A 12,631-nucleotide genomic window follows, 5' to 3' on the forward strand; every position below is an offset into this window, starting at 1 on the left:
GCAAGCTTTGTGGAGATGCAGATGTATCAGTTGGACTGGGAGAGTCAAGCTCTGCTGATGTCCAGCCCAGACATAAAGGGGGAGCAGGGAATTGTGCTGCAGAATGGGCCATTTCTCACGCTATCTCGGGACCCTATAAGAAGGCTTGTGAGCGGCCGGTGATGGAAATGCCTAATCGCCCATATTCTGTGTTACCAGACAGTAGTGGCTGGACCCCCAGGAGAGTGACGGAACGGGGTGGACTGGAGAGCAGGCTTCAGTAACAGGTTGCTTTTGATTGCATTGAATCAATTGGGAGCCTCAGGCTGCCGACAGAAGAGCCATCCGAAGTGTCTGTCTTCCTCTGAATAGGTTCCCAAAGTGTTCACCCAGACTTAAAATAAAGCTAAATTCACCTTGAAATTAAATGAGGACATTGCTTCCCCCCATACGCATTGTTACGACCCAGGGACGAATTTTGTGGTCGAACTGCCTGATGTGTTACTTTTCTGTTACTATGACAAAGCCCCATCTCTCTGTGATAATCACTCATGAAATTGAAATAAACTAGTTCTTGACTTTTTTTATTCATTCAGCAGAAGCATCTTACAGTGAATCATTTGTATTTTCTAAGATGCATGATATTAACGTGCAGGCAGGGGTTAGGTCTCTTGCTAGTGGATGCATACGGGTAGACTGTGAACATCATAGTCATATAGTCATAGAATCTTACAGATTGCATCTGTTAGAAAAAAATGGAACACTTCTCACAATGAATAATGAATGATTCATGAATAAAAGCTGCCAGTGAACGTCTTTAATAATAAAGCATATCATATAAATACACACGGGCGATATCGTTACAAAAAAGGGTACAAACCCTTTTGCTTGGAGCCTTATGAAAAGCCATCATTCCTCACTTGATGTGACTATGGTTATTAGATATACTACCATGGCCGACACTTTCCCCCAGCATTTGGGGGAATAATGTCAGTGTAACATTTCCAGTACATAAACATACACTTGTCTGATAACATAATCTTGTCTGATAATAGGTAATGTCAGATCCAGTCCTACCATTTTATAGCAGAACCTCTGAGAGGAGATGGCACAGAGTTGGGTTGGAAACAGAAAATTGAAGGGGCAGAGTTTTCCCTTGTTTTATTTACATTTACATTAAGGGCATTTAGCAGACACTTTTATCCAAAGCGACCTACAAACCATTCATACACGCAATCCCACACCGACAGCGGTGTCACCCACGCAGGCGTCAGGGTTAACTTAACCCTGACAGGGGTCAGGGTTAACCCCCGGTTAGGCGTCTTTCTCAGGGACACCTCGACACTATCGACCTAGCACCCTTACGGTTACAAATTCCACCCGCTCCACCTCCTGAGCTAAGCCGACCCCCAAGACACATTTCGTTCGAGTTTTTCTACCGAAGATAGACTGATTTGCGCAAGAATATGAGTGTATTTCTACAGTGGTCAGTCTGCATGGTTTTTGATTTCAAACCATTACAGCCACTTTCTCTACTGTATACTAGTGATGGCTGAGTTTGTTTTCCCTGTTAGCAGCCAATCAGGCGCTCGCAGATCCCCGCTTCCAGCAACATGATTGGTCGAAACAAATGTGAAGGTAAAGACAAAGAAACGCCCCCTTCACCCAGATACAAGCGCTTCTGCCATCAGGCTTTAGATTAGTAGTCTAAAGTCTGATTTGTAACACAGGATAACTGGTGATTAAGAAGCCAGCACTCACCAAGGCTTCATCAAGTCTCCCCCCTCCCTCCCTCCCTCTCTCTCCTTCAATATTTCTCCATCGTTCTCTCCGGACCCCAGCCTAGGCAACCTTCTACTCCGTCCACACCAATTAATAGCCCGGCAGGGGAGAGCGGGAGAAAGTCGTCCAAATGTCATCTCTGTCACCAGCATCCTTCTCATACCATTCACTTTATTGCATTAACCATTAGTTAACCTCAAAAAAGAGAGAGGGAGAGCGCAAGAGATCGAGAGAGAGAGAGAGAGAGAACGAGAGAGAGAGAGAGAGAGAGAGAGGAAGAGAGAGAGAGTGTGAGAGAGAGAGGGAGAGAGAGCAAGATAAATTCGATTCTAGAATCAGAGGAAAAGGAAGAATTGTCAAGCAAAAGAGGACGCCTAGCAGAGAGCGAGATGGGGGGTGAGAGATCATGTGACCCGACCTGTGAGTGAAAACACACAAGGCACCGCACCACCTGCCATTCACCACGCAGCTAAGAGCCCGGCTGAACTCAGGGGGGTGTGGTGGGTGTGTGGATAAGAAAATCCAAAAGAGGTTGGTTCTGGCTAATCTGTAGCCGTCACCTTTTGAACGGGAGAACGCGGCCAAAAGTTTGCTCCAACTTCCGAGCAGCGAACAGCAGGGAGACGCAAAGGACGGGAACGCAGCGCTTACACGGTGACGTGTTCATTTATTTTTGACTGTCCCAATCACACGGGAGGATGACACAGGAGGGCCGGAGGTAAACCCTAGACACTACTAGATTCACTGTGAGGTGGATGAGCTCAGGAGTATGTTTTAAAGACAACTCATTATGCAACACTAGGCGGGGGAGTAACGTGCTTTCCAGAGGGGGAGGAACGGAGAGGGAGACAAGCCCCTTTCGCTCTGTCAGAAGCCAGTTCCCTGTCCAATCTGCAATACGCAATACATATATACATTTTAAGAACAGACATTGTGCATTAGACATCGTCATTCCTTCCACATGTATGGCTCCCACAAGAAGATTTGTGGACAAGACGCGCAGTCATCATGTTCAGTCACTGAGACAATTAATACTATTAATACTCTCAATAAAGATAGGCTACACTAAACCATACACATTAAGCCCGGTTCATGATCTCAGTTATAGGAATAACTCACCCCGTCTGTGGGTGTATTTTTTTTAGGTTTGCGCATATCAGGGCTGTCCTTTACTTGTCATTATTGGTGTTTGAAACTATTGAAGTATCTATAACCTCATGGGACAAGGCTGCTGCAAGCTAATTCCTTCTGCTTGATGTAAAACAGACTGACGGCTCTGTTACTTTAATTGAAGATGAGCAAGAGGGATTTCCAAAATAACTAAATGGCTTAACACATTTACGTAGACAAACGATTGCAGCCTGATACTTGCATGTTCACCTAGTTCAAACTAAATGACTAAATTTGTGAGCTTAAAAAAAAAGGATTATATCAAAACATGCGATTCCATATTCTAATCGCCTGACAGTCCTACTATCTATCTTTTCTCCCATTTTATTTGACCTATCTATATCTATACCTATATCTTTATATATCTCTCTATATATATATATACATAGATAGCTATATAAATATATAAATGCTGTCACAGCGCACCTGGAGGAGAGTGTGGGTTTGAAAGTCTTACTTTGACTATCCATGACAAACTAAATAGTACCAAGGACAAGGAGGCGGGCAGCAGGGCGCAGTGGGGGGGGGCGGGACTCACGTGTCTGCTGAAGAAGAGGTCCACCTCCCGCTGCGCCCGGCGCTGGCACTCGGGGTGCGTGGCCAGCAGGTAGCAGGCGAAGGAGATGGTGTTGCTGCTGGTCTCGTAGCCCGCCAGCAGGAAGATGAAGGCCTGGCCCACCACCTCGTCCTCCGTCAGCCACCTCTTCTTCTTCTGCCCCGGAGCCGGAGGAGGAGCGGGAGCGGAGTCCGGTTGCGGGTCGCTGGGACCAGCGACGTGGGAGACGGCGTCAAAGTCCTCCGGGGAGACGACCTCCTCCTCCCCGCCGCCCCGCGCGTCCAGCATCAGCTGCAGGAAGTCCCGGCGCCGCTACAGACGCAGATAGTACATAGACGAACGATCAGGCTGCTGTATATACGCACGCACGCACACACACAGTAGTGGATGGCACTAAGGCACCACTGACAAATAAAATACATAATAGTGATCGACCGATAAATCGGCCGGCCAATATTATCGGCCGATATTTGCATTTTTTACGTGTATCGGTATCGGCCGATATATCCGATATATCCTTCTCCAACTGGCAAAAAGCTTGGTGTAGGGTTGGACAATCAGTTATGCTGCACCGCAAACATCACTGCGGTGGCCCGATCCTGCAGATTTGCACTTTACAACATCCGCAGGATCCGGCCCTTCCTCACAAGGGAAGCAGCTCAGCTTCTAGTCCAATCACTGGTCATCTCCCGCCTCGACTACTGCAACTCGCTCCTGGCTGGACTCCCTGCCTCTGCGACTAAACCCTTGCAGCGCATCCAGAATGCGTCAGCGCGCCTCGTGTTCAACCTACCAAAGTTCTCACATGTAACCCCCCTCTTCCGAGACCTCCACTGGCTCCCTGTAATAGCTTGCATCAGATTCAAGATGATGGTACTGGCATACAAGGCAGTCGACGGAACTGCCCCTGCCTACCTCCAAGCATTAGTAAAGCCACACACCCCAGCTCGATCCCTCCGCTCAACTACCTCAGCTGGACGTCTGGTACCGCCATCGCTAAGAGCAAGCAAAGGTCGATGAGCGAAGTCACAACTTTTCTCTGTTTTGGGACCTCAGTGGTGGAACGAGCTCCCTACCGATGTCAGGATCGCAGAGTCGCTCACCAGCTTCCGCAAAAGACTCAAAACTCAGCTGTTCAGAGTTCACCTCGACTCTGCATAGAAACCAATGCACAGCCACCATTGAATGTTGTACGTCCTGGCACTTGTACATTGCACTTATTCAAGGTACTTAATTGTGTAGCATCAACAGTAGCTGCTATCATTGCTTTACACGGGGAATGGGTTAGCCTAGCGATTGTAATACTTGCACTTGGTTCTATGAACATCTTTACTGTACCGACAGCGATATATTGTTTCACTTCTTATGACAAATGTACTTATTGTAACAAATGCACTTATTGTAAGTCGCTTTGGATAAAAGCGTCTGCTAAATGCCCTAAATGTAAATGTAAATATATATATATATATATATTTTTTTTTTGATTTACAGACTAAATATTCATTTTTTTAAATTGAGATATTGTAACATTTGTTATCATCATTGTGTCATTTTTATGATTTAAATTGAGGGAGGCTTAGCCTGGAAATCCAGACCCACATCTAGAAAGCTGTAGGGTCTGGCAACGAGTAATGAAAATGGCCCAACTCGAGGGGCCGCACCAAGCATGCATTTGAAAATATCACTGGATAACACACATTGGATAACACACATTGGATAACACTACGACCAATCAGAAGGATACAAGGGGTGACGTATCCAGACCAGTGGAGCTAACCAATAGATAAGACTCTTGCCGTATCCGGTCTGTAAAACAGCAACGCTTTTGGCCCGCCTATATTGACCGATGTGATTGATTAATGTTGTGGGCCAGGGGAGGCCCAGAATATACACGAGTATATTGCTCGGTGACTCGCTGAGTAAATTCAAATTGTGCTCTCGCGAGAACTCTGGATTTCCAGGGTATTATCGGCTCCAAATATCGGCTCAAGAAAATCGGTATCGGCGTATCGGTTATCGGCTAAGGCTGATGAAAAAAAAACGGTATCGGTATCGGCCCTAAAAAATCCATATCGGTCGATCCCTAATACATAACAAAAAAAAAGGCAAGGTGGGCTTGCATATACGACGTGTATCTAAGCGTCTCCAAAGGCCGATAGAGAAGCAAAACATTGAACAATTGTTCAAAATTCTCTATTTTCATAAGAGCAGAACACCCACAGTGAATGCATTCCGCCGTCCCTTTAAGGAGAGAGCAGCTGGGGGGACGGAGTTCATGTTGAGCAGGCAGGGGGCCGCACCTGTTCTGGGGGCAGGTCGTCTCTCTGCTTGATGATCCTCTGGATGGACCGTGTGAAGAAGGCGCTGACGGTGTCGCGGCGCTTGGGCAGCACGCGCCTCAGGAGAGTCAGGAGGAAGGGGAACATCACTGTCGGCGGAGCACAGCGACATGTCGGTCAGCCTCTGCGTACCATCACACAGGCATCACTCACCGAGGCCTTCTGACGAGCCCCGACTGCGCTCTCCTCTGTATTGTAGATCTTTTGTCCATGTGTATCTGCATTTTATGGAAATTACTGTGTAATCATGCATATCATCATGTATTTATTCCTAACTATATTTTCAGATTTGTACTTAGGATATATTTGTATTTTATTTTATTTATATTATTTGCCATCTTGAGAGAGTGACATGCTATTCCCAGGGGGAATAATCATGCACTTTGAACCCTAGTCTGAATGCAGGCTCTGGAACCAAAATGAGAGAGGAGGGAACTGACTGGAAACCAGTATGATGGGTTTGAAGAAGGTGAAGCCAAAGAATTTCTGTCCGTTGTGGACGAAGGGGTCGTCGGGGTTACTCTGAGAGTCCAGCTGAGTGCCAAACGCCACGCTGGCGATCACGTCCATGGTGAAGCAACCGGAACACCTGGCGCAGGCACACACACACACACACACACACACGCACACAAACACACACAAATTGAGATGCATACAAACACACACATAACACACATGGACACACACACGCACAGAAACACAAACACACAAAAAAAACAATTTCCTCACCAATAAAGCGACGAAAGCAGCAATGCTCAAACAAATAATAACTTTGTTAATTTGAAAACAAACTGGCGATTCCAAAAACAGTAGGATGTTGTTGTGCATGACAACCAACGGACACTTGGGTCATCCGTTGTGTATCGCAGCAAAGTCAATGAATAGTAAAACGCCCAGTGGGTCAGAGCGGCTTGGCTAAGTGTTTGTTATAACCTGTGAAAGTCAAAGGCCTCTCCAGATTCTGCGTGGGCATCCAGGTTGTTCATCAGGACATCAGTGGCCGTGTTAATTAGAGGAACCATCTAGAAAGAGGAAAAACAAGCCAACTGGGTATAATGCCTCCTCGGTGCAAATCGTAATGTCAAAGCACAGCTTCATGAATGAATCAAGATACAACCCGGAAAGAAACTTAAATATTAGGTGCTCTACCTTATAAACAACCATTTTGTTCCATTCACTAGACCAGGGTTAGACAAACAGACATGTTCTTCGCCTATATATGCACTCATTTGCCAAACATTAGCCCTCTCTCTTAGAAGATGGAGACAACAGATGAAACCAAACCAAGAGCCAAATCAATTAAAACGTCATTAGAGCCAGCCCCATTACGAATCTCATTAGCAAGGGTGGGGGGGGGTTTCTGATGATGGATCAAACGTGACCTAATTAATTCATGTGTAACTTGATACAAAGCCTGGATAAAAGGCATGGTACACTCACCACAGTGAAAGGGTGGAGGGGGGACGCAGAGACCAAGGGAGAGAGTGTGGGGGGGGACATATCAGAGTTGCACCCACTCATCCAACACTAAGTACATGTTAGTCTAAATATATGTTGCAAAAAAAATGAAATAGGAAAGTGTGAGTCGACGGAAATATATGTGTGCATGTGTGTGTCAAATCTGGCATCTCTCCCTCACAGCGAGTGATGGCATCTCACCCTGCTTCACAGCTCAGATTTTACTTGGCACTGCACTGCACTACACTGGCCCGGCAATCGATACCCCCTGATTCAAAATGAGAGATGAGATCCTGGCAGGGCGGGCGAGGCGAGACCCTGGGATTCATTCAAAGAACTGAAGCACAGAGAGCGAGAGAGAGAGAGAGAGAGAGAGAGAGAGAGAGAGAGAGAGAGAGAGAGAGAGAGAGAGAGAGAGAGAGAGAGAGAGAGAGAGAGACAGAGAGAGAGAGAGAGAGAGAGAGAGAGAGACAGAGAGAGAGAGACAGAGAGAGAGCAAGAGGGAGAGAGAGAGAGAGATAGAGGGCGAGAGAGAGAAGGTGAGAGCGAGAGAGAGAGAGAGGGAGACAAAAAGAGAGAGAGAGAGAGAGCAAGAGGGAGAGACAGAGAGAGAGAGAGAGAGAGATCGGAGTAAAGGGAGAAAAGGTAAGGAGGAGAGAGGACACCTGGGAGAGAGTGAGATGGGGTGAGGGATTATGTGGCCCAGACTGCATCACACAGCTAAGAGCCTGTCTCGTCGGCAACCTCTCCTGGCAACCTTACAGAGGGGTTTATGTCTGCTGTATTTGTTACCGTGTTGCCTGTGGGGTTATAGTGCAGATCTTTATTTGTCCTGTGTCCTTCTTTGTATGGATTGTATCATCAAGGCCTAATTTTAATGATTGTATCTTATTTTAAGTAGATGCCTGCACAGGGTATAAATACAGATGCAAATTAGCCTTCTTGGATAACTCTGGCCTGTGCAATGTGCCTGTCAAATAACGAAATAAATCGGATGAGATGTGTGCTGTGGCACACATACACCACAGGTTGTAAAACGCCGGGTTGCTGTTGGGACCCGACAAGCTTTAGCCAGTAATGTTTCCATGGCTACATACCAACAGAACAGTAATTACAATTAACATGGGGTCTGAATGATCACTTATTCTCATTATCCCTCTCTTTTCACATCATTTTCATTCCCTGGCTCACTCCTGTCCATTCACCTGCTCCGTCTCTCCTTCTGTACTTGGCTGCAGGGCGATCATCGTCTTTAGCTCTGCTCACTCAGGCTGGTCGAGTCTGGCTGGCACCGGTTTATAGGACAGTTAAATAATCCTTTCTGGACCCAGCAGTGTCACCGACAACTAATTAACCCTCAAAGCTCAGGGCTATTTATACGCCATTGTTTCCGCCATATAATCTGTTGTTCGGTGTCGGTAGGCCCTTTCCTTAATGATGGAACACACACGCACACACACACACGCACACACACGCACGCACGCACGCACGCACGCACGCACGCGTCGTCGTTTTACTTACTTTAATCCTTACTTTAATAAAAATAAATTGCATCTTATTTGTCTTATTTAGTTGTTTCTCATACATCTTGTTTGATATATTTTTGTTAGGCCCCCTGAACCATATTTTATACATACAAACTGTCCAATACAGATAGAGACGTGTTCTCATTAAGGTGTGACGCTGCTGATCTGCGAGGCCTCAGAGGGGCGGGCGGGCTGTAAACAGAGAGCAGACCACCCTCACCTCTCTCATCTTGGCCGAGCTGAAGGAGGGCGTGAGCACGCTGCGGACCCTCTTCCACTGCTCGTCCCTCAGCATCAGAAGGCAGTCGCTCATGGGCTTGGGCGCAAAGTTGTTGTTCTGCCATAAAGAGAGCAAAGGAATCGGGTTTGGGGTCAAGGAATAGCGTCGAGGTAACGGAGGTGGCGCTACGTTGCTCCACAAAATCCTGGTTCAAACATAAAAAAAATCTTTTTGCTGGAGTTTTATCGTTGCTTGTTGGATATCATCCTTATTAAGTTAGGAACTTAAGTTAAGAATGATCCGTTGGAACAGTGGGTTTAAAGGTAATGTTCAGTTTGCCAAGCACCTAGGGCTGAAGAAAAGAGACTGTGACTGTCCTCTTTACAAATCGACCAAGGAGCATAGGTCAGTGTATTGGTGTGTTCGTGTGTGTGTCAAAATCTATCTCACTTAGTCCCCCTCCCCACCCCACCCCAACCCTTCATGAGCAAGCCCCCCACACCCCCCCCCCCCCCCCAACACCCTCTCACTGCCAATTACTTGGGTTATTCTTTAATTCCCCCCCCCCCCGTCACTGTGACAGGTCATCTCATGTTGGCAGTAGATAGCCGAGTGGAGTAGTAGCTAGCCAGGCCTGTTGTTTTGATGTGTGTCCAGACCAGAGTCTGGGAAAACCTTCAGGCCTTTCACAGCAGAACTGCAATGCGAGCAGCAGGGGATACAGAGCACAGCTCCTTTATCGTCCTGCAGCCCAGCACTGGCCAGTTTGTAGGGTTGGCATTAATCCAATGAATGTAAGCTATATCAATAGAGCTATAATCATATTAATATCAAATATATAAATTCAACTATAGTCATGTTAACACAAAAACGAGTCATGACTATAATCATCGTTTCATTTGACTGTTCCCTCTACATTTTCATCTGTAACTATGGGATTTTGGTGAGACAATACAGCTATGATTCTGTGCTATACTACGAAGCTGTTTCTAAGGCGCCAGCTACAACCAGATACTGTGTCTTTAGCATTACCAGGTTGTGTTACTGACGATAACGAATGTGAGAAAACTGCAAATCCCAGCACAGGGCCACTTGATTTTGTTGAGCCATTAGAAATTTTGTTTTTATATTTATCATCAGCATATATGATATCAATAGACAATGACCATTAATATCAAGAGAAGACTAAAATCAGAAATGTAGGAACTTGAGCATTGTCTGGCTTTTGTTTGTGCTTGAATTTTGCACGTTTTTTTGGTTTTATTTGGTACGTGTGTATAAATGTGTTTTTGTATTGTGCGCATGTACAAAATGCAAACAGCGTTTCCAAAGACTATTGATCGCCCGTTGACCAGGGCCTCCTGCAGAGCCCGGAGCTACGGAAGAAGCCTGGTGAGGAACGCAGGGTCGCTCATGTGACCTCCGTTCCTCTGACCCCTAGTGTGATGCAGACGTGACCTCGCCACATCTGGACAGAGTGCGTCCCTGACTGCTGTCGGCTTTGGCATCGTTCAAATAACATGTTACTCAGACAGGGAGAGACCTCTCAATCTTTCAGAGAGCATGGACGGAAATTTAATCATGCTACATTTTCCTGTGTGTCTGTGTGTGTGTGTGTGGGTGTGTGTGTGGTTGTGTGTCTGTGCCTGCGGGTTTGTGAATGTTTGTGAGTGTGTGTGATTGTCAGTGTGTGTTTGTGCATGCGTGAGATTGTGCATGTGTTTGTGTGTTCTGGAGGACCATAAGGGTCGCAACTACACCTCATTTTAGATATGTATTGATCTAAATCCAGATTAAATTCAGTATCTCAAGCTTTCATAACGCCATATTTTACTCTGTTGTAATTTATTATACTCTGGAATGTGACGTTTTAGTGGTTTATAAAGCTGTCTTATGCTCAGTCTTCCCTCAAGTCTAAAATGGCATAAACAAAAGGCATTTTAACATATTTTTAACACGCTATTTAACATGTTAATTACACCATTTAGATAATGTTCAAAACAGCCCCCCCCCCCGATTTACACAGCCATTAATTGTGGAAAATGTCCAACCAATCAAGGTCAGCTGTATAGTGTGTTTAATCCATGTTCTTGGTTCATGGAAATATGGTCCATGTTTCAGTCTTCTATGAGTGTGTTGAGGGAGCAGAGTACCATTGTATTGTTGCACCATTACACACGGTTACATACTGATCTCATTTGACTGTTTTTCAAGAGGATTTATTAACATTTGACACGCAAATTTGAGGCGCAAAATTGTGCGTCAAATAGCTTTCAAAAACACATTCTGTTATGTAGTTTTAGACTTGATTAAAAACTGTGTAAAAGACCACGTGGTTTTAAACCACTAAAGTTGCACATTTTACGGTGCAATAAAATACAATGGCATTAAATGCTGCGTTATGAAAGCAAAAACTGAAATTATTTTGGGGTTTCATTTTCAATGCGTCTACAATGAGGCATGAGTATGAACCTTTTGGCCTTCCATATGCATGTGTGAGTGCTCTCACCAATCTGTTAGGGAAGGTGCTGAACCCCTTCACAGTCATCTGTCTGATGATGTCTGGGTCAGCCAGCACAACAATTGGCCTTCTGCCGATATAATACCTGACAGAATAGAAACACACATGATTAATACACGGCCAAACACACACACAAGGCCACACGCACACACGGCCACACACACACACACACCGGACAGACACACGAAAAACAGCAAAAAGCAGCATTTAGTGTTTGACCCATGTCTGACGCATCAACGTACATTAGTTTGCCTGTGACTGTTGGATGTGGGTGAAGGGGTTGTATGTGCCTTGCTTCCTATACAATCCTTCATCCTCGCTTTGGGTTTTCCCATTAGCACTTTTGGCCGTGCCGAGCCGTACCACACGGAGCTGATTTGCGTTTCCACCCTAGTTTATATGCACTGCGCTGTGCCTCTCCGTGCCTGAGATTGTACGTCTCGAGGTCGAGTCACAGTGAGCCCGACCCGCCATGCACCAAGAGCATGGCTAGAGTTATCAACATCTTGATCCTTCATTATTTGTTTGTTGATTTAATTATAAGCCTAATTAAAAAGGGTAATGGAGTGCATCATAGTGATATTCTCATGCAAAAACAAAATAGTAGTACGGATTTATTTCAGATTAGTCTTAGTCCAAAGACTGGACATTGGATATGATTTCACACTATTAGATCGCTGACATCGATATTCAACGTGTTTTTTTTTTTTAATGACTCTGAATCGAATCTATCAAATTTTACGGTAGACCATAATATAAAAATTAATAGCCAATAAAAGTGTGTGTTGTTGCGTCATCGACTCAGGACAATCTCGTCATTAGTTAAATACAACCATCAAGCGCGAAGCCTGCTTTGAATGGAATTGCTAATCCTAGCTGCGCTGGCCGGAGTCGAACCGTGCTGAGCCAGGCAATGTAGTACAGTGGAAAAACGCCATTCTGAATAAATGTGGCTTCCTGTGTCATGCCACAAAGCACCCTGGGTGGGAAACGAAGGTCAAAAGGGACACATTCTCTTAAGGAACGGCAGCTGTGGTTGGTTTAGTGCCATTTTAATGAGAATCGATTTAACAGTGAGAA

General features: G+C 45.5%; 1 protein-coding gene across 1 annotated transcript in view; it reads right to left on the bottom strand.

Annotated features, from left to right (window-relative positions):
• Nucleotides 1-12,631, bottom strand: part of tbxas1 (thromboxane A synthase 1 (platelet)) — a 54,638-nt gene that overhangs the window by 14,637 nt on the left and 27,370 nt on the right. Inside the window, exons 5-10 of the mRNA XM_079743525.1 lie at nt 11,540-11,636; nt 9,031-9,147; nt 6,760-6,848; nt 6,267-6,415; nt 5,788-5,915; nt 3,470-3,799 (exon numbers count right to left, since the gene is read on the bottom strand). Coding sequence (XP_079599651.1) covers nt 3,470-3,799; nt 5,788-5,915; nt 6,267-6,415; nt 6,760-6,848; nt 9,031-9,147; nt 11,540-11,636 — 910 coding nt within the window. The remainder of the gene's footprint in view (nt 1-3,469; nt 3,800-5,787; nt 5,916-6,266; nt 6,416-6,759; nt 6,849-9,030; nt 9,148-11,539; nt 11,637-12,631) is intronic.

The sequence above is a fragment of the Pollachius pollachius genome, assembly GCF_949987615.1.
Source record: "Pollachius pollachius genome assembly, chromosome: 9".
Lineage (NCBI taxonomy): Eukaryota > Metazoa > Chordata > Actinopteri > Gadiformes > Gadidae > Pollachius > Pollachius pollachius.